A 13,556-nucleotide genomic window follows, 5' to 3' on the forward strand; every position below is an offset into this window, starting at 1 on the left:
CTGGTACTTTCTATTGCCGAATGAGCTCTATCTGGAGGAAAAAGGAGTTGACCCAAAGAAAGTCATTGGACTCTAATTGACCACTCATAGACTGTTAATGGCATACATTGGGATGATGGTTGTCAATTCATGAAGCCATTCATTACTTACAATACACAAGACCACTGAAACTTGATCAAAAAGAAGGTGTACTTGAGCCTGTCTTTATTCTGTTTCAGAGTGTAATTTCCAACAAATTCCTCTCGCTGTACAAGAAACTTAAACAACACTCAGTAAATGAAGGCTCCATTAAAGAGAAAATTACCATGTGTATAATCTCTAAGCGACATAACGCACAAAATAAGAAAAAGCCAATTTTTAAACAGAAATAGTTTGGAAATTCAGATAAATCAGCTTTAACAGACAAACCCCTCAAACTGTAAATTACGGGAGTGAAAATCCCCCTACAACTTAAAATAAATGCATACATGAAATGAGACCGCACCACTGCTGAATGTTTTATTGCGTCACACATGCTTGTTTTAACACACCCCATTTGAAAAGTTCTTACACAGCCATAAAAAGTATTAGTGTAATCATTTGCTAAAATTCTTTTTAGTCGAGGAATGTTTGCACAAGAGTAATAATGCCACATTGCTGATGCAATCAAGATGTGTTTTTTTTGAGGGATTAAGATACATATCACAAGGATGTTGGTGGAAAACCATTACATTGGGTTATTGTTCCTAAACCCGGACCTTGAAGTTTCAATGATATCTCCATAAAAATGAGAAAAAAGATAAATTCATTATTTTTGATTCACAGGATATTATGAGACTATACATTTGTTTAAAGCAACATTTAAAACATGACTTGCAAGGCAACAACAACTTTCTACATCTGACAAATGATGTAAGCATTCAGAGAACAGTCGTGTGTCACTCTCCAGAAGGCGTTTTCTGACAGCATGGTGCAGCCTGTATCCTGGATGGATTTGTCTGGCTGCCCTTCTCCCCATTTCGTAAAGGTCAGAGGTCGGTTTTTCATATCAGCCTCAGCTTTGTTAGGGTTGACGTTGATCCAGGCTGTTTTGTTATCATCCCCAAACACCTGAGTGAGTATGTTGTTCTCCTCCTCGTTCTGGGGCAAAGCCAGCTCTAGGCCTCGTTGGGAGCAGAACTCGACGGCCCTGGAGAAAGAGTCTCTCTTCTTGTAGGACACAAAGTATTTCTGACCAACTCTTCAGACAAAGTCATAGTTCACGACTGAAATGTAAAGAGAACAACATGGGACAAATCAGAAATGAATAAAGTGAAAACAATTGTTCAAGAACTTCCAAACTGTATTGTCATCTTGGTCCTACAGGATACTTACCCAGCTCTAACTTAGCGAGGCTGTTCTTTAAGGTCTCCAGTTCCTGACCAGAGACACCTGGATCAAACAGATCAAGTTCAGTTACCAATTAGACCTGAGTCCACATTTTGTAAGACATGCATTCTCGAAAAATGTTACTTTGCCTGCTACAAATTTCCCAGCGTGGTCAGAAAACATAGAGTCTAGAGTGGCTGCTCGTTTTGAAGCTAATTGCTGTCACTCTCTTACTCCTCCCTCGCTCTATCTCTCACACACACACACACACACACACACACACACACACACACAAACACACACACACACACACACACACACACACACACACACACACACACACACACACACACACACACACACACACACAAACACACGCACACACATGCAAGCACGGCTCGAAGCCAACAACAGCGCCCAAGTAAAAACATCAGGGCACTCATGTTATTTGCACTACATAGAGTGTATATATTTTGTATTATTGTTTTAAGGGTCCATTTCATTATAATATTCAGATTTACCATACATAATTGAACATATATAACTTTTTTTTATTTATTAAAAATTATTTATTATATTTATTTCTTAAAGGGGACAATACATATTAATGAACATTTTCACAAATGTAAATATGCCAGATTGCAGCCTTAGGCTAATTTCCATCTGCAGACCCCCTGGCAGGTTGATGGTACACAAAAAATAATAAGTGCATACAAATACACTATACACTACACACTATACACTATACACAGGCTATATACAGAGAAACAAGGACAAGAACAGTGATCACGTCAGAACAGACAGTAACAAGAAGAATGGAGAACAAAGGACATATAGAGACAAAAACAAAACAAAAAAAAACACAACATTGACTATATTACACAAACCACAATTTTGCACATGCCCTGTCTAACCTGATATTGCACTGACCCATATACACCACCCTATATTACACTGACCCATATAACACCACCCTATATTGCACTGACCCCTATAACACCACCCTATATTGCACTGACCCCTATAACACCACCCTATATTGCACTGACCCCTATAACACCACCCTATATTGCACTGACCCCTATAACACCACCCTATATTGCACTGACCCATATAACACCACCCTATATTGCACTGACCCACATTTTTAATAATGCAGTAACTCTGTTTTACGTCTGATATATAAAAATTCCCTAAACATGATCACAAGTTTGTGTGTCCCTCAGCCACACTTTTAAACGACTCCTAAAGATAGGAAGACTTGTTCTTTCCCTCACTGATAGTAGAATACTATTCCAGAAGCTCACTCCCTGATACGACAGAACGTTCTGTGAAAAGGCGGTTCGCCTAAACGCCAAGTTGCAATCACCTCTCATAGTGGCTCTAGTCACTCGAGTCCCGGCAACACTGCTACACTTTTGTTTAATAAAATCACTCAATGGTGGAGGCGCCAAACCATGTATAATCTTATAGATTAGACAGGCTGATTTAAATAATTTGAAATTAGCAAAATTTAAAAGCTTATATTTATCTAAAATTTGCCAATGGTGATCTGATGAAGGTTACTTGTCTAATATTTTCAATGCTCTTTTGTAGCATACTTTGATTGGCTCAATAGCAGCGAGACTCGTATAGGACCAACTTGTGATACAGTAGTTGATTCCGTATATTAACATTTACTGTTTTCACAACTTTTTTAACGTGTTTTTTAAAGGACAATTTCGAGTCTATCATTACTCCCAAATACTTAAATTCCTCAACATTAATCAATTCTAGTCCACCCAAGCGAACTTTTACAGCGGTCACGGTTGTTTTAGGTTTACTAAAAAACATTGATACAGTCTTTTTAACATTAAGACACAGGCATGAGTCATTCAGCCATTTTTGTAAGTCATTTAAAGCCAATGAAAGCTGATGGGCTGCATCATCAGTACTTTTGGCTTGTGTGAAAATTACCATATCGTCTGCACACATAATCGTGTCCACATTTTTGCACACATTGGGCAAATTATTCACATACAGTGAAAATAACAGGGGGCCTAGAATTGATCCCTGAGGGACACCTTGTGTATAGTGAAGATAGGGTGACTTACTATTCTTTATTTGTACGCATTGTTTTCTATCCGATAGATAAGACTGTACCCATTTAACAGTTTGATTGCTAAAGTTAAATGTTAACAGTCTAGACAAGAGCTTAAGGTGATTCACAGTGTCGAACGCACGCTTAAAGTCAACAAATACAGCCGCAACATAACTGTTTTTGTCTAAATAAGACTTAACCTTCTCAACAAAAACACAGACAGCTGTTTCAGTTGAGTGAAGAGATCGAAATCCGAATTGCATAGGGTGCAAACCTGGATTGGAATCATTAAGATGCGCAATGATAGAGTTAGCGACCCACTTTTCTGCAATCTTTGAAAAGATAGGAAGTATGCTAATAGGTCGATAATTAGCAGGGTCTAATTTATCACCCGATTTATATATTGGAATGACATTTGCCACCTTCCAACTCAAGGGGACGACTGCCTGCGTGATTGTTAAATTAATAAGATGGGTCACAGGCAACAAGATACAAGATTTATAATGCTTCAGAAGATTGGTATCAAATCCAAACACATCCCTTGCTTTAGAACTTTTCAATTTAGAGATTATGTTTTGTACTTCATTTTCTGAAATTATTTGAATATTAAACTTTGAATTTTGAGTTAAGGCATCCATATAGGGATCGGTATTGCTAATATTTTGTTGAGAATCACAAGAGTTAGAAAACAGTTGTGCGATCTCATCAATGGTACTTTGGAAATAATCATTTAATTTAGTTGCTAGGCTGAGAGGCTCTGATACCAATTCATTAGCAAATTTGAGTTCAAGGTCTTTATCAGCAGTGTGCTTACTTTTACCAAGGAGTTTGTTAATATTTTCCCAAATTAGCTTACAATTTCCTTTGGCACTATTAATTATTGTCATAAAAAAAATTAGCTTTTGCCATTCTCAAAGTTTGCGTGACTTTATTCCTTGCGGATACAAAATTTAATCGATCAGTACTTAATCCAGATTGTAATGATTTTTTAAGTAATTTGTCTCTGAGTGTCATAAATTGTTTACACTCACTATTGATCCACGGCAAGGAATAAACTCGTTTCTTTAAATGACCCGCTTTCTGAAACTGAGACAGAACCCCTTTAATAGAGGAGTGTAGTAAATCAGAACATTTATTAGTGTCATCACAAGATAATATACTAGACCAATCAAGAGTGTTTAGAGCTGCAATTAAACGTTGTTCCTGGCTCTTTGGAATAAATGTTTGTTTTATATTAATGTTTTTACTGATACTTCTCAATCGTTTTTTAGTCAGCTTTCTGAAAAAGAATATGGCATTGTGGTCAGACAAGCCAGTCAAAAAATTGTATGTTTTTATTATTCTATCTAGTTTGTTAGAGAACACCAGGTCTATTAGAGTTTTAGATCGATTTGTTATTCTAGTGGGATCACTGATCATTTGTGTCAGTCCAAAATTGTCTGTAATTTCTTTCAGTTTCTTTCTGTCACTTTTGTTGTCCCAATTTACATTTAAGTCTCCCATTAGAATAACCTCATTATTAAAGTCACAACAACTTAGAAGTGCTTTAAATTGATCATAAAAATCTACTTTTGCTGAAGGCGGACGATAAAGACATAGAACAGTAAATGACATTTCTGCTGAGAGTGACACTTTAACTCCAACACACTCAATTGATATTTCATTAGGCCAAATTATTTGTGTACAGTTTAAGCAGTCTTTCATATACAGTAACACCCCTCCCCCCTTTCCTTGATGCCTATCCTTTCTAAAGACATTGTAGCCTTGTAATGATACCACTGCTTGTGGGGAAGAGGGTTTAAGCCAAGTTTCTGAAAGCCCTAAGAAATCTACATTTGAGTTTATGAGAAGATGCTCTAATTGTTCCTTCTTAGGGGCCATACTGCGTATGTTCAGATGGCCACCTAAGAGCCCTTTGTTTTTACACTGTGGATCCCATATAGTCCTGGCTTGATTAAGAGTCTGGAATAACTTACACAATCGATGTTTTTTAAATACAGGGTTCCTTTGTGCATGCATGGGTATGATGGGTTGTGGTGACATACTGGACTTAGTTGTAATAGGGTCCTGCAGTGGTGGTGTTAGCCCAAGGAGCTGATGTGGCCCTGTTAGCAGTGGTGGAGTTAATCCAGGGAGCTGCTGTAACCCAGGTAGCATAGATGGAATTAGCCCAGGAAGCTGCTGTAGCTCAGTCAGCAGTGGTTGTATTAGCCCAGGGAACTGCTGTAGCTCAGGTAGCAGTGGTTGTATTAGCCCAGGGAACTGCTGTAGCCCAGGTAGCAGAGGGGGTATTAGCCCAGGAAACTGCTGTGACCCAGGTAGCAGAGGGGGTATTAGCCAAGGAAGCTGCTGTCGCCCAGGTAGCAGAGAGGGTATTAGTCCATAGAGTTGCTGTAGCCCAGGTAGCAGAGGTGGTATTAGCCCAGAAAGCTGCTGTGGCCCAGGTAGCAGTGGTGGTGTTAGCCAAGAGAGCTGCTGTGGCCCAGGTAGCAGAAGTAGTGTTAGCCCAGGGAACAGCTGTAGCTGTAACATAGGACTTAAAACGGGTCCGGGATTTTGCTCAACATCACCAGCCAGAAGTATTATCATCAGAAGATTCACAACCCCAGGTAATGATCTAGATGCTGTTTGATCAAATTTACCTGAGGGCGGCCTAGCATGTCCACAATCCAGGATTCTTGCATACAGAAGATGTTGGCTCCTCTTAGCTGGATAGAGAGTTAAGTTGTCCATTTTCCTTGGACATGTTAAACTCAAGAGGAGGTAGAAGGACAGGAGAAGACCAGACAAGCATGGCAAAATCCAAGGGTTTTTGATATACTTTTGTGGCAGACACACAGGACCTGCCAAACACTGTGGCTGCAGCCTGGCGGCCATCTTGAGTCAATCTTCCATGTAATAACATGTATTTTAAGTTCCAGTAAAGAAGGGGGAGGTGGGGTCACATTTAAGAGCATTTTAAAATGTTCTTGAAACTAACGCATTAGTTACTTCTGAAGTCTCTAATATAGTTACTTTTTGGAAGAACTAGTTACTATAACCAGAGGTGGGTAGTAACGAGTTACATTTACTCCGTTACGTTTACTTGAGTAAGTTTTTGAAAAAATTGTACTTCTAGGAGTAGTTTTAAATCACTATACTTTTACTTTACTTGAGTAGATTAGTGAAAAATAAACTGTACTCTTACTCCGCTACATTAGGCTCCAATGAGCTCGTTACTCGTTACTACGCGTCATTGTTTTTACCCCGCGTATGTCTCATTTTGTTTTATTTTGACAGAGAGAGTCTTCCGCTGACCGTGACTGTGCTTAACCAATCACACGTCGTTGTGCAGTCACGTGACCATACTCATTTCAGCAGCGGGACCATAGACCGTAATATGGGACAGGTTAGCTTTACACTCGTAGCCAAAGCAAAGAAACAGCAGCTACGTTTTGCGGGTGTTCAGGGTCACCAAAACAAAGGACATGTCAGCGTTCAACAACTCAACATCTACCTGAGGAAACGTAGCGGTGGTTGTAGTTTTTGCTGTGGAGAGGTGGATGTTTGTCTTTTAGGTTACATACAGTATGTTTACACAGCAGTATCCATCCAAATTTGATGTGACAAGTCTCTCAAGTAAGCTATTTGTAATTAATAATTTATTTTATTGATTGGATGAACTATAATTGCCTAAAGATAATTAATTTTTTATCTTTGTCGGTCTGATTGATGCTTGTGTTAAGAAATAAATCAGACGTTACTCACAGTTACTCACTACTTGAGTAGTTTTTTCGTCAAGTACTTTTTTACTTTTACTCAAGTAATTATTTGGATGACTACTTTTACTTTTACTTGAGTCATATTATTCTGAAGTAACAGTACTTTTACTTGAGTACAATTTTTGGCTACTCTACCCACCTCTGACTATAACTAATAACTTTTTAAAAGTAACTTGCCCAACACTGGTAAAGTGTATCTTCTCTTCTTCTATCTCTGAACTCTCTGAATGATGAGTAAACCAGAATAAATTAATGTTCACTCTTTTCTGACATTTATGTATCTTGATGTATGTGTCTCAGACAGAGATTGACCGTTTACTTGAGTGTGGTTTTAAATGGGTGCTTTATAGAAGAACTTTAGACCAACAAAAAAGATGGGTCTCAAGTAGGGTTGCACAATATGAGAAAAAATGCAATACAGTATTCAAAACATTCTTGACTATCGTGGTAACAATATTACTTACTATAGATAAACAGATACTGAAGTGTACTCAGTTCTGCAGTTCTGCTGGTTACAGTATTCTGCACAAATACAACAAATTGCTTGTCGGAATTAAAACAAATTAAATTCTCTGAATATCTTTTGTGGTATGTCCCAGCCTTTCGATATATGTGTTTACGCCAGTTAATATTGCAACAGTGTGTGGCTGGGTTAGCTCAGTTGGTAGAACAGGCGCACATTTATAGAGGTTTGGTACTCAAAGCAGCTGCCGCTGGTTGGACTCCGACCTGTGAAAGTAATTTCATGAAATATGCTCTTTAGAATCCAGAAAATATATAACCTCGTCCACAGAATATAGCAGATCCAGGAAGTCCAGCTGGTCCCCTCGCTCCTTTTGGTCCAACAAATCATGTGTACAAGAGCAGGGAAAGAGACGTACAAGATGATCAACAATCTAAAGCTCATTGAGGCTGTTATTACATTACATGCCATTTAGCTGATGATTTTATCCAAAGCAACTTAAAATTGCTATATATCAGAGGTTGCACGCCTCTGGAGCAATTAGGGGTTAAGTGTCTTGCTCAAGGACACATTGGTTGATGTAACACAGTGGGAATTAAATTAAATATGTTATATACATTGTGCAATCACCACCACCTATGTTTGTTGTGTTTGATGTCTATTTGAAAAACAAAATATTGTATGGATAGAACATTCAGACAGATTTTTGCTTTATTACTCATAAAGATCTGAGTCACAAGGTTCATTCTCTGGTGAGCATTAAAGCTAAAATACATCGGGCCCATCACTGTCATTGTTTCATGAAGTTTCTCACAGCTGACCAGACTGTTCTCTGAAAACACCAACATAAGTTGTTTGTTCACTTAGCAATTACAACTCATATTTACGTTTATAGTAGCTGTAGTAGTCAATGTAAGATTGCCAAGTACTACATAAGGAGACAAGTTGGGGTATGGATTGGTCAAACAAACACAGACTTTTCACCCAGGAGACTGGGGTTCATGTCCCATTTTGAAAATTAAAGTAACTGGGGAATTTGTTTTGTACTTTACAGAACAAATGGAGCTATGTCACAGTGGAAACTGAACAAAGTTATATTGTATGAAAACTGAACTGAGTATTATTGTTTAAAAGTTATCATGTGAATATTTTGAAACCTTGAGAAATGAAGAAGAACACCAGCCGGACACTCCTGGCTCTGGCCAGTAGGGTAAGATAAGATTAATTTGCAGCTGTGACTGTGTGAATGAGCTATTGTTTCTTTATTAAAACGTCAGTGAACTGTGTTAACCTTAAAACTTGCCTAATACACCCAGTCTCTCTTTAACCAATAGTATAGCATATAATATGATGTACTAACCAACTTTTATGTAAAACACTGATGTTTAAGCCCACATTATGTTAAACAACTATATACTACACCCATTATGTAAATCAACTTTCTGTATACACCCACTTAAATAAAATGGCTGAGCAGGGATGAAAGTTTTGGAAGACTGCTGAATGCATTTCAGCTTTATTCTCCTTTATACCCAAACCACAATCCTTTTCTAAACTTAACTAAGTAGTTTTGTTACGCAGACAAAACCAAATAAGTTCATTTTTGTGCATAAACCTAACTAAACTGTAAGTGTTCACAGTGTTAACAATGTGTTTAAAACTGTGACAGTTGTGTTTTTTTGGTTTAGATATGAGGACAGAAATTGCTTGTGTGGGTTGTATTAGACTGTTTTTATTATGGTTCGGAGGACTTGTTGCAGCTTACACAAAAAGTCAAATGGAGAAAATATATAAGTGACCTCACAAAGCTCTTGGTAGATTGGATAAAGCTTGTGGTTAAAAACAAACTGATCTGCCTGGCCAACAGACGGGTGCCAGAATTCAGACTAATAATGACTAGAGTCTGGTCAGAATGAGTGTTCCAAGGAGCGAGATTGTGGAAGTCAATATTACCCACCAGGAAACCCAGGTGGCCCAGGTGGCCCAGCTGGCCCAGGTTGCCCAGCTGGCCCAGGTGGCCCAACATGTCCTGGGTCACCTTTAGGACCAGGAGGTCCTGGAAGCTGACTGTAGCCAGTAGAAGACATCAGGCAGAGGACGCAGAACAGTAGGAACATCCTCATCTTCAGAATGCAGAGCATCATAACATTTATTGGAGCAATAATTTTTTATTCTTTCAGTAAATTAGATCAGTAGAGCAGGCAAGATTTCTGGTACAAAGAGGTAAACTTTACCTTAACATTACTGGTAACCTGTTTGTCACTGGGATCAAACATTCTGAAATCTAAATGTCTTTAAGTCCTTTGAAATCTACAGTACTAGAATTATAGTTAAGATTTTGCCCTTTTTCAGGCTACATCAGGAATATTGTTGTATCATAGTTTACAACCAATGGCTCAAAGTCAGTCACATGAAATCAAAGGTGGGTATTTAAGAACTCAATCTTTGGCAAATAATGTCAACCACAAATGATGTGTCTCCAGTAGTCTTCTGTTCGTTGTAACACTTCAGAAAAACTGATGAGATTTTCATTGCAATATATACAGATGTGGTGAAGAAAGACTGAATTTCCAAAATGCAAATTACAATTCTATTACAGCCTGTGTTCAGTGCAACACCAAGTATGCTGTTGTATAAGAATTTAAATTACACTAATTCTAGCACCAAATAGTGTTAAACAGAAAGGTACTCACAGAATACATGAAAAGTGATCTGCAGGATGTGCTGCTTCTTTGCTACTTCCAAAGAAAAGTGATCGAGGACGTGGTGAGAGTGCATACGTATAAGAAATATGAGTGTGTTTTGAGGAGTGATTTTAAACGAAGCACCGCTTCGACATGTCTGATCAGAAAGGGCATTCCAAAGTCTGGAAACAAACATGTTGCAACACATTGAGCGCATTTTCAATCCACATGAAACACAAGCAAAGCATTTTTAGATTTGTATTCCATAAAGAAAGTAGGAGCTAGCCAATGGTGGAGGAAGTACTGAACTTCAGTAAAATCTTAAGTAAAAGTAAAAATAACCAGAGACATATTTCCTTCAGTGAAAGTATAAGTACCACAAGGACAACCCTGCTTAAGTAGAAAGTAAAAAGTAGGCTACCTGATTTAAATTAAGTATTAAAAATACTTGCATAACGATTATTCTCTCAATGTCTACATAGATATATGTATTATAACTGTATATATATATATATATATATATATATAATATATATATATATATATATATATATATATATAATGTTGTAGAAATGTAGTGGAGTAGAAAGTATCACAATTGCTGAAAAATATAACAATGTAAAAATCAAAAGTATACACTACTGATTCGACTAAAGTAAAGTACAGATATGTGTATTTGTAAATTTGTTACATTCCACCACTGGAGCTAGCTTAGCTTTTAGATTTCTTTCATGATAAAAACAGCAACAAAAACATTTGCAGCTGTCTCATTTGTAACAATATTTGCCTGTTATTGACTAAAGCTTATCATATTACTCACACCTACGTTATCTTAAACATTGTTTACCTTTTCAATCCCTCTCTATTACGTCATCTTTTTTTGTTGTATTTAATAAAGAATAATGATGAAACGCTGAAGACTACTTTCCCACTTTTATTTTCCGTTACGTCATATTGTCTTACTGCTGTCTTTAAATCAGAACCATGGATAAATGTTTTCCCCACTCTCGCACTGAGTCATTGGCCCTCATTTATCAACCTAACGTAGAAACCAGCCAGATATGAGCGCAGAAATCATCTTAACACAGGCTTCAAGTGGGATTAATGAAACGTTTGTATGACACCAATCAGAGAGTAAGAAGGGTTGGACATTGATAAATGCCTTGCTTTGCGGAGGAATTAGCGTACGTGCGTCCTACGCCTATTTCAGGTTGTAGGCACGTTTCATGAATGAGGGCCAATATGTTTAGTCAGTATGTTTTGAATAGAGACGGTCTTTGGCATGAAATCACCCCTGTTGGATTAACACGGTGAAAATGTTGAAACACAATAATTTCACAAGCTCATTTCTGATACAACCCTTTACAACCCGTAAGATGTTGGAACCTTGGTTGCCACAGGTTCCCAAACCTTCCTTCAAAATGTGAATCACAGATTCTCCAGCCCCTGGGTAGAAGTAGCAGAGCAGAGTGGCGCAGAGGAAGCGTGCTGGGCCCATAACCCAGAGGTCGATGGATCGAAACCATCCTCTGCTAATTGCTATGCTTTATGTCAGCAGAAAGGCTGTTTCAAAGCCTCTGTTTCTGATATGCAATGTCTCCACCTGCTGAAGAGTAGACTTAATGACATGTCAAATTCAATTCACCCATGAAAATGGAAAAAAGCTGGAGCATAATAAATGTAATACAAGTAAGTACAACTGTAAAACTTGCACATTTAAAGTGCTTGTTGTGCTGTCTGATAGTCTGAGGTATAAACGAGAGAGCATAATGCTTAGTTTGTGTAACAGGAGGTCTTAGTCTACCACTACGTTCTATAACCCTACCAGTCAGATTACCACAGGAGGTAATATCTTCTGCAGCTCTTTTAAAGACTCTACCATAATACCTGCTGGAGATGCCAGGTCCTCATACATGGAAAGCATGCGCTCTACCACTGAGCTACATCCACTGAAGATATTCAGATTTTTTTGACTTTTTTTCTGAGATAGACTTAGATTTATCTTTATTAATCCTTTTGGGATGACTCTCGCAAGGAAATTGAAATATGTTGTGTATGGCTTTAAAACCTGTAAATGCAACTGCGGTGGCTGGAAATCAAACCTGGGCATAATGATTGCACTGCTATGGTATAAATCATAGTGGAAAAGTAACACACTTGTTGCCTTTCTGCTGGACAATGCAATGCTCAATGAAAATCTTGTAACACAGACAGATAATAAATGGTGGAGACAGTTGGCTTCCAGTACCTATGAAGTAACACAACACTGTACATAAAGGCACAACTGCCATTAGGGTTACTGTGATGTGTTATTGGTTTGCTAGCACTCTAAAAGAACACCTCTCGTTGTGGGCAGGATTTGAACCTGCGCGGGGAGACCCCAATGGATTTCTAGTCCATCGCCTTAACCACTCGGCCACGGCAACCTGAAAACAACACCCATATCTGTTTGCACAAATGTTCATACACTTTTCAATTGGTTAGTAGTAGTTACCAGACACTGGCAAATTGCAAATCGTAGTGCACTGCCTGTTCCTGTATATCCTCATGGTGGCAGCTTGATAGATTGATATGCTCCCTTATTCTTACCATAACAGAGATCTAATATTTTATCAAATCAGGTTGGGCAAGGGTACAAGCGGCCGAAATGGGTTTCCTCAGGAGGGTGGCTGGCGTCTCCCTTAGAGATAGGGTGAAAAGCTCAGTCATCCAAGAGAAGCTCGGAGTAGAGTTGCTGCTCCTTCGCGTTGAAAGGAGACATTTGAGGTGGTTCGGGCATCTGGTAAGGTTACTTCTTGACAGAACTTTATGGTTCTAACACATGGTAACTTTACATCTGTTGACAATAAAGACGCTCAAAAAACACTTTACTTGCGATTGCGTTTCTTGCGCACATTCATGTCCTCTTAAATACAAAGAACTGCTAAGTTCTTTATTCCCATTATCATGTCTCAGACATTAGTTCCAGATGAAAGTACTAGCTGTCAGAAGTGGGATTTGAACCCACGCCTCCAGTGGAGACTGCGACCTGAACGCAGCGCCTTGGACCGCTCGGCCATCCTGACTGACCCAACAGATATTCAGTAGGACCTGTTTAAAAAATTATAACACAGTAAATTAAACATGTCATGATATAGTAGGTTCTCAGTTGTCCATGTCATAGTTAACAAGGGAAGGTTTCTCAACTGTCAGCCCAAATATATGGGCGTTCATGGGGACAT

The 13,556-nt window shown here is 38.4% G+C and overlaps 1 protein-coding gene and 1 non-coding gene across 2 annotated transcripts; both read right to left on the reverse strand.

Annotated features, from left to right (window-relative positions):
- Positions 1-552: 552 nt before the first annotated feature.
- Positions 553-10,594, reverse strand: LOC116676123 (pulmonary surfactant-associated protein D-like). The gene is given in 5 exon segments (XM_032507458.1): positions 553-1,244; positions 1,354-1,410; positions 7,971-8,021; positions 9,609-9,774; positions 10,345-10,594. Coding segments are annotated over 5 exon segments (654 nt in total). The 5' UTR covers positions 10,354-10,594; the 3' UTR covers positions 553-873.
- A 2,723-nt stretch (positions 10,595-13,317) lies between these two features.
- On the reverse strand, positions 13,318-13,400 carry trnal-cag (transfer RNA leucine (anticodon CAG)). The gene has a single exon. It is a non-coding gene; the product is annotated as a tRNA-Leu (tRNA).
- Between the last annotated feature and the right edge of the window lie 156 nt (positions 13,401-13,556).

This window comes from Etheostoma spectabile, unplaced genomic scaffold (genome assembly GCF_008692095.1).
Source record: "Etheostoma spectabile isolate EspeVRDwgs_2016 unplaced genomic scaffold, UIUC_Espe_1.0 scaffold00002703, whole genome shotgun sequence".
Classification (NCBI taxonomy): domain Eukaryota; kingdom Metazoa; phylum Chordata; class Actinopteri; order Perciformes; family Percidae; genus Etheostoma; species Etheostoma spectabile.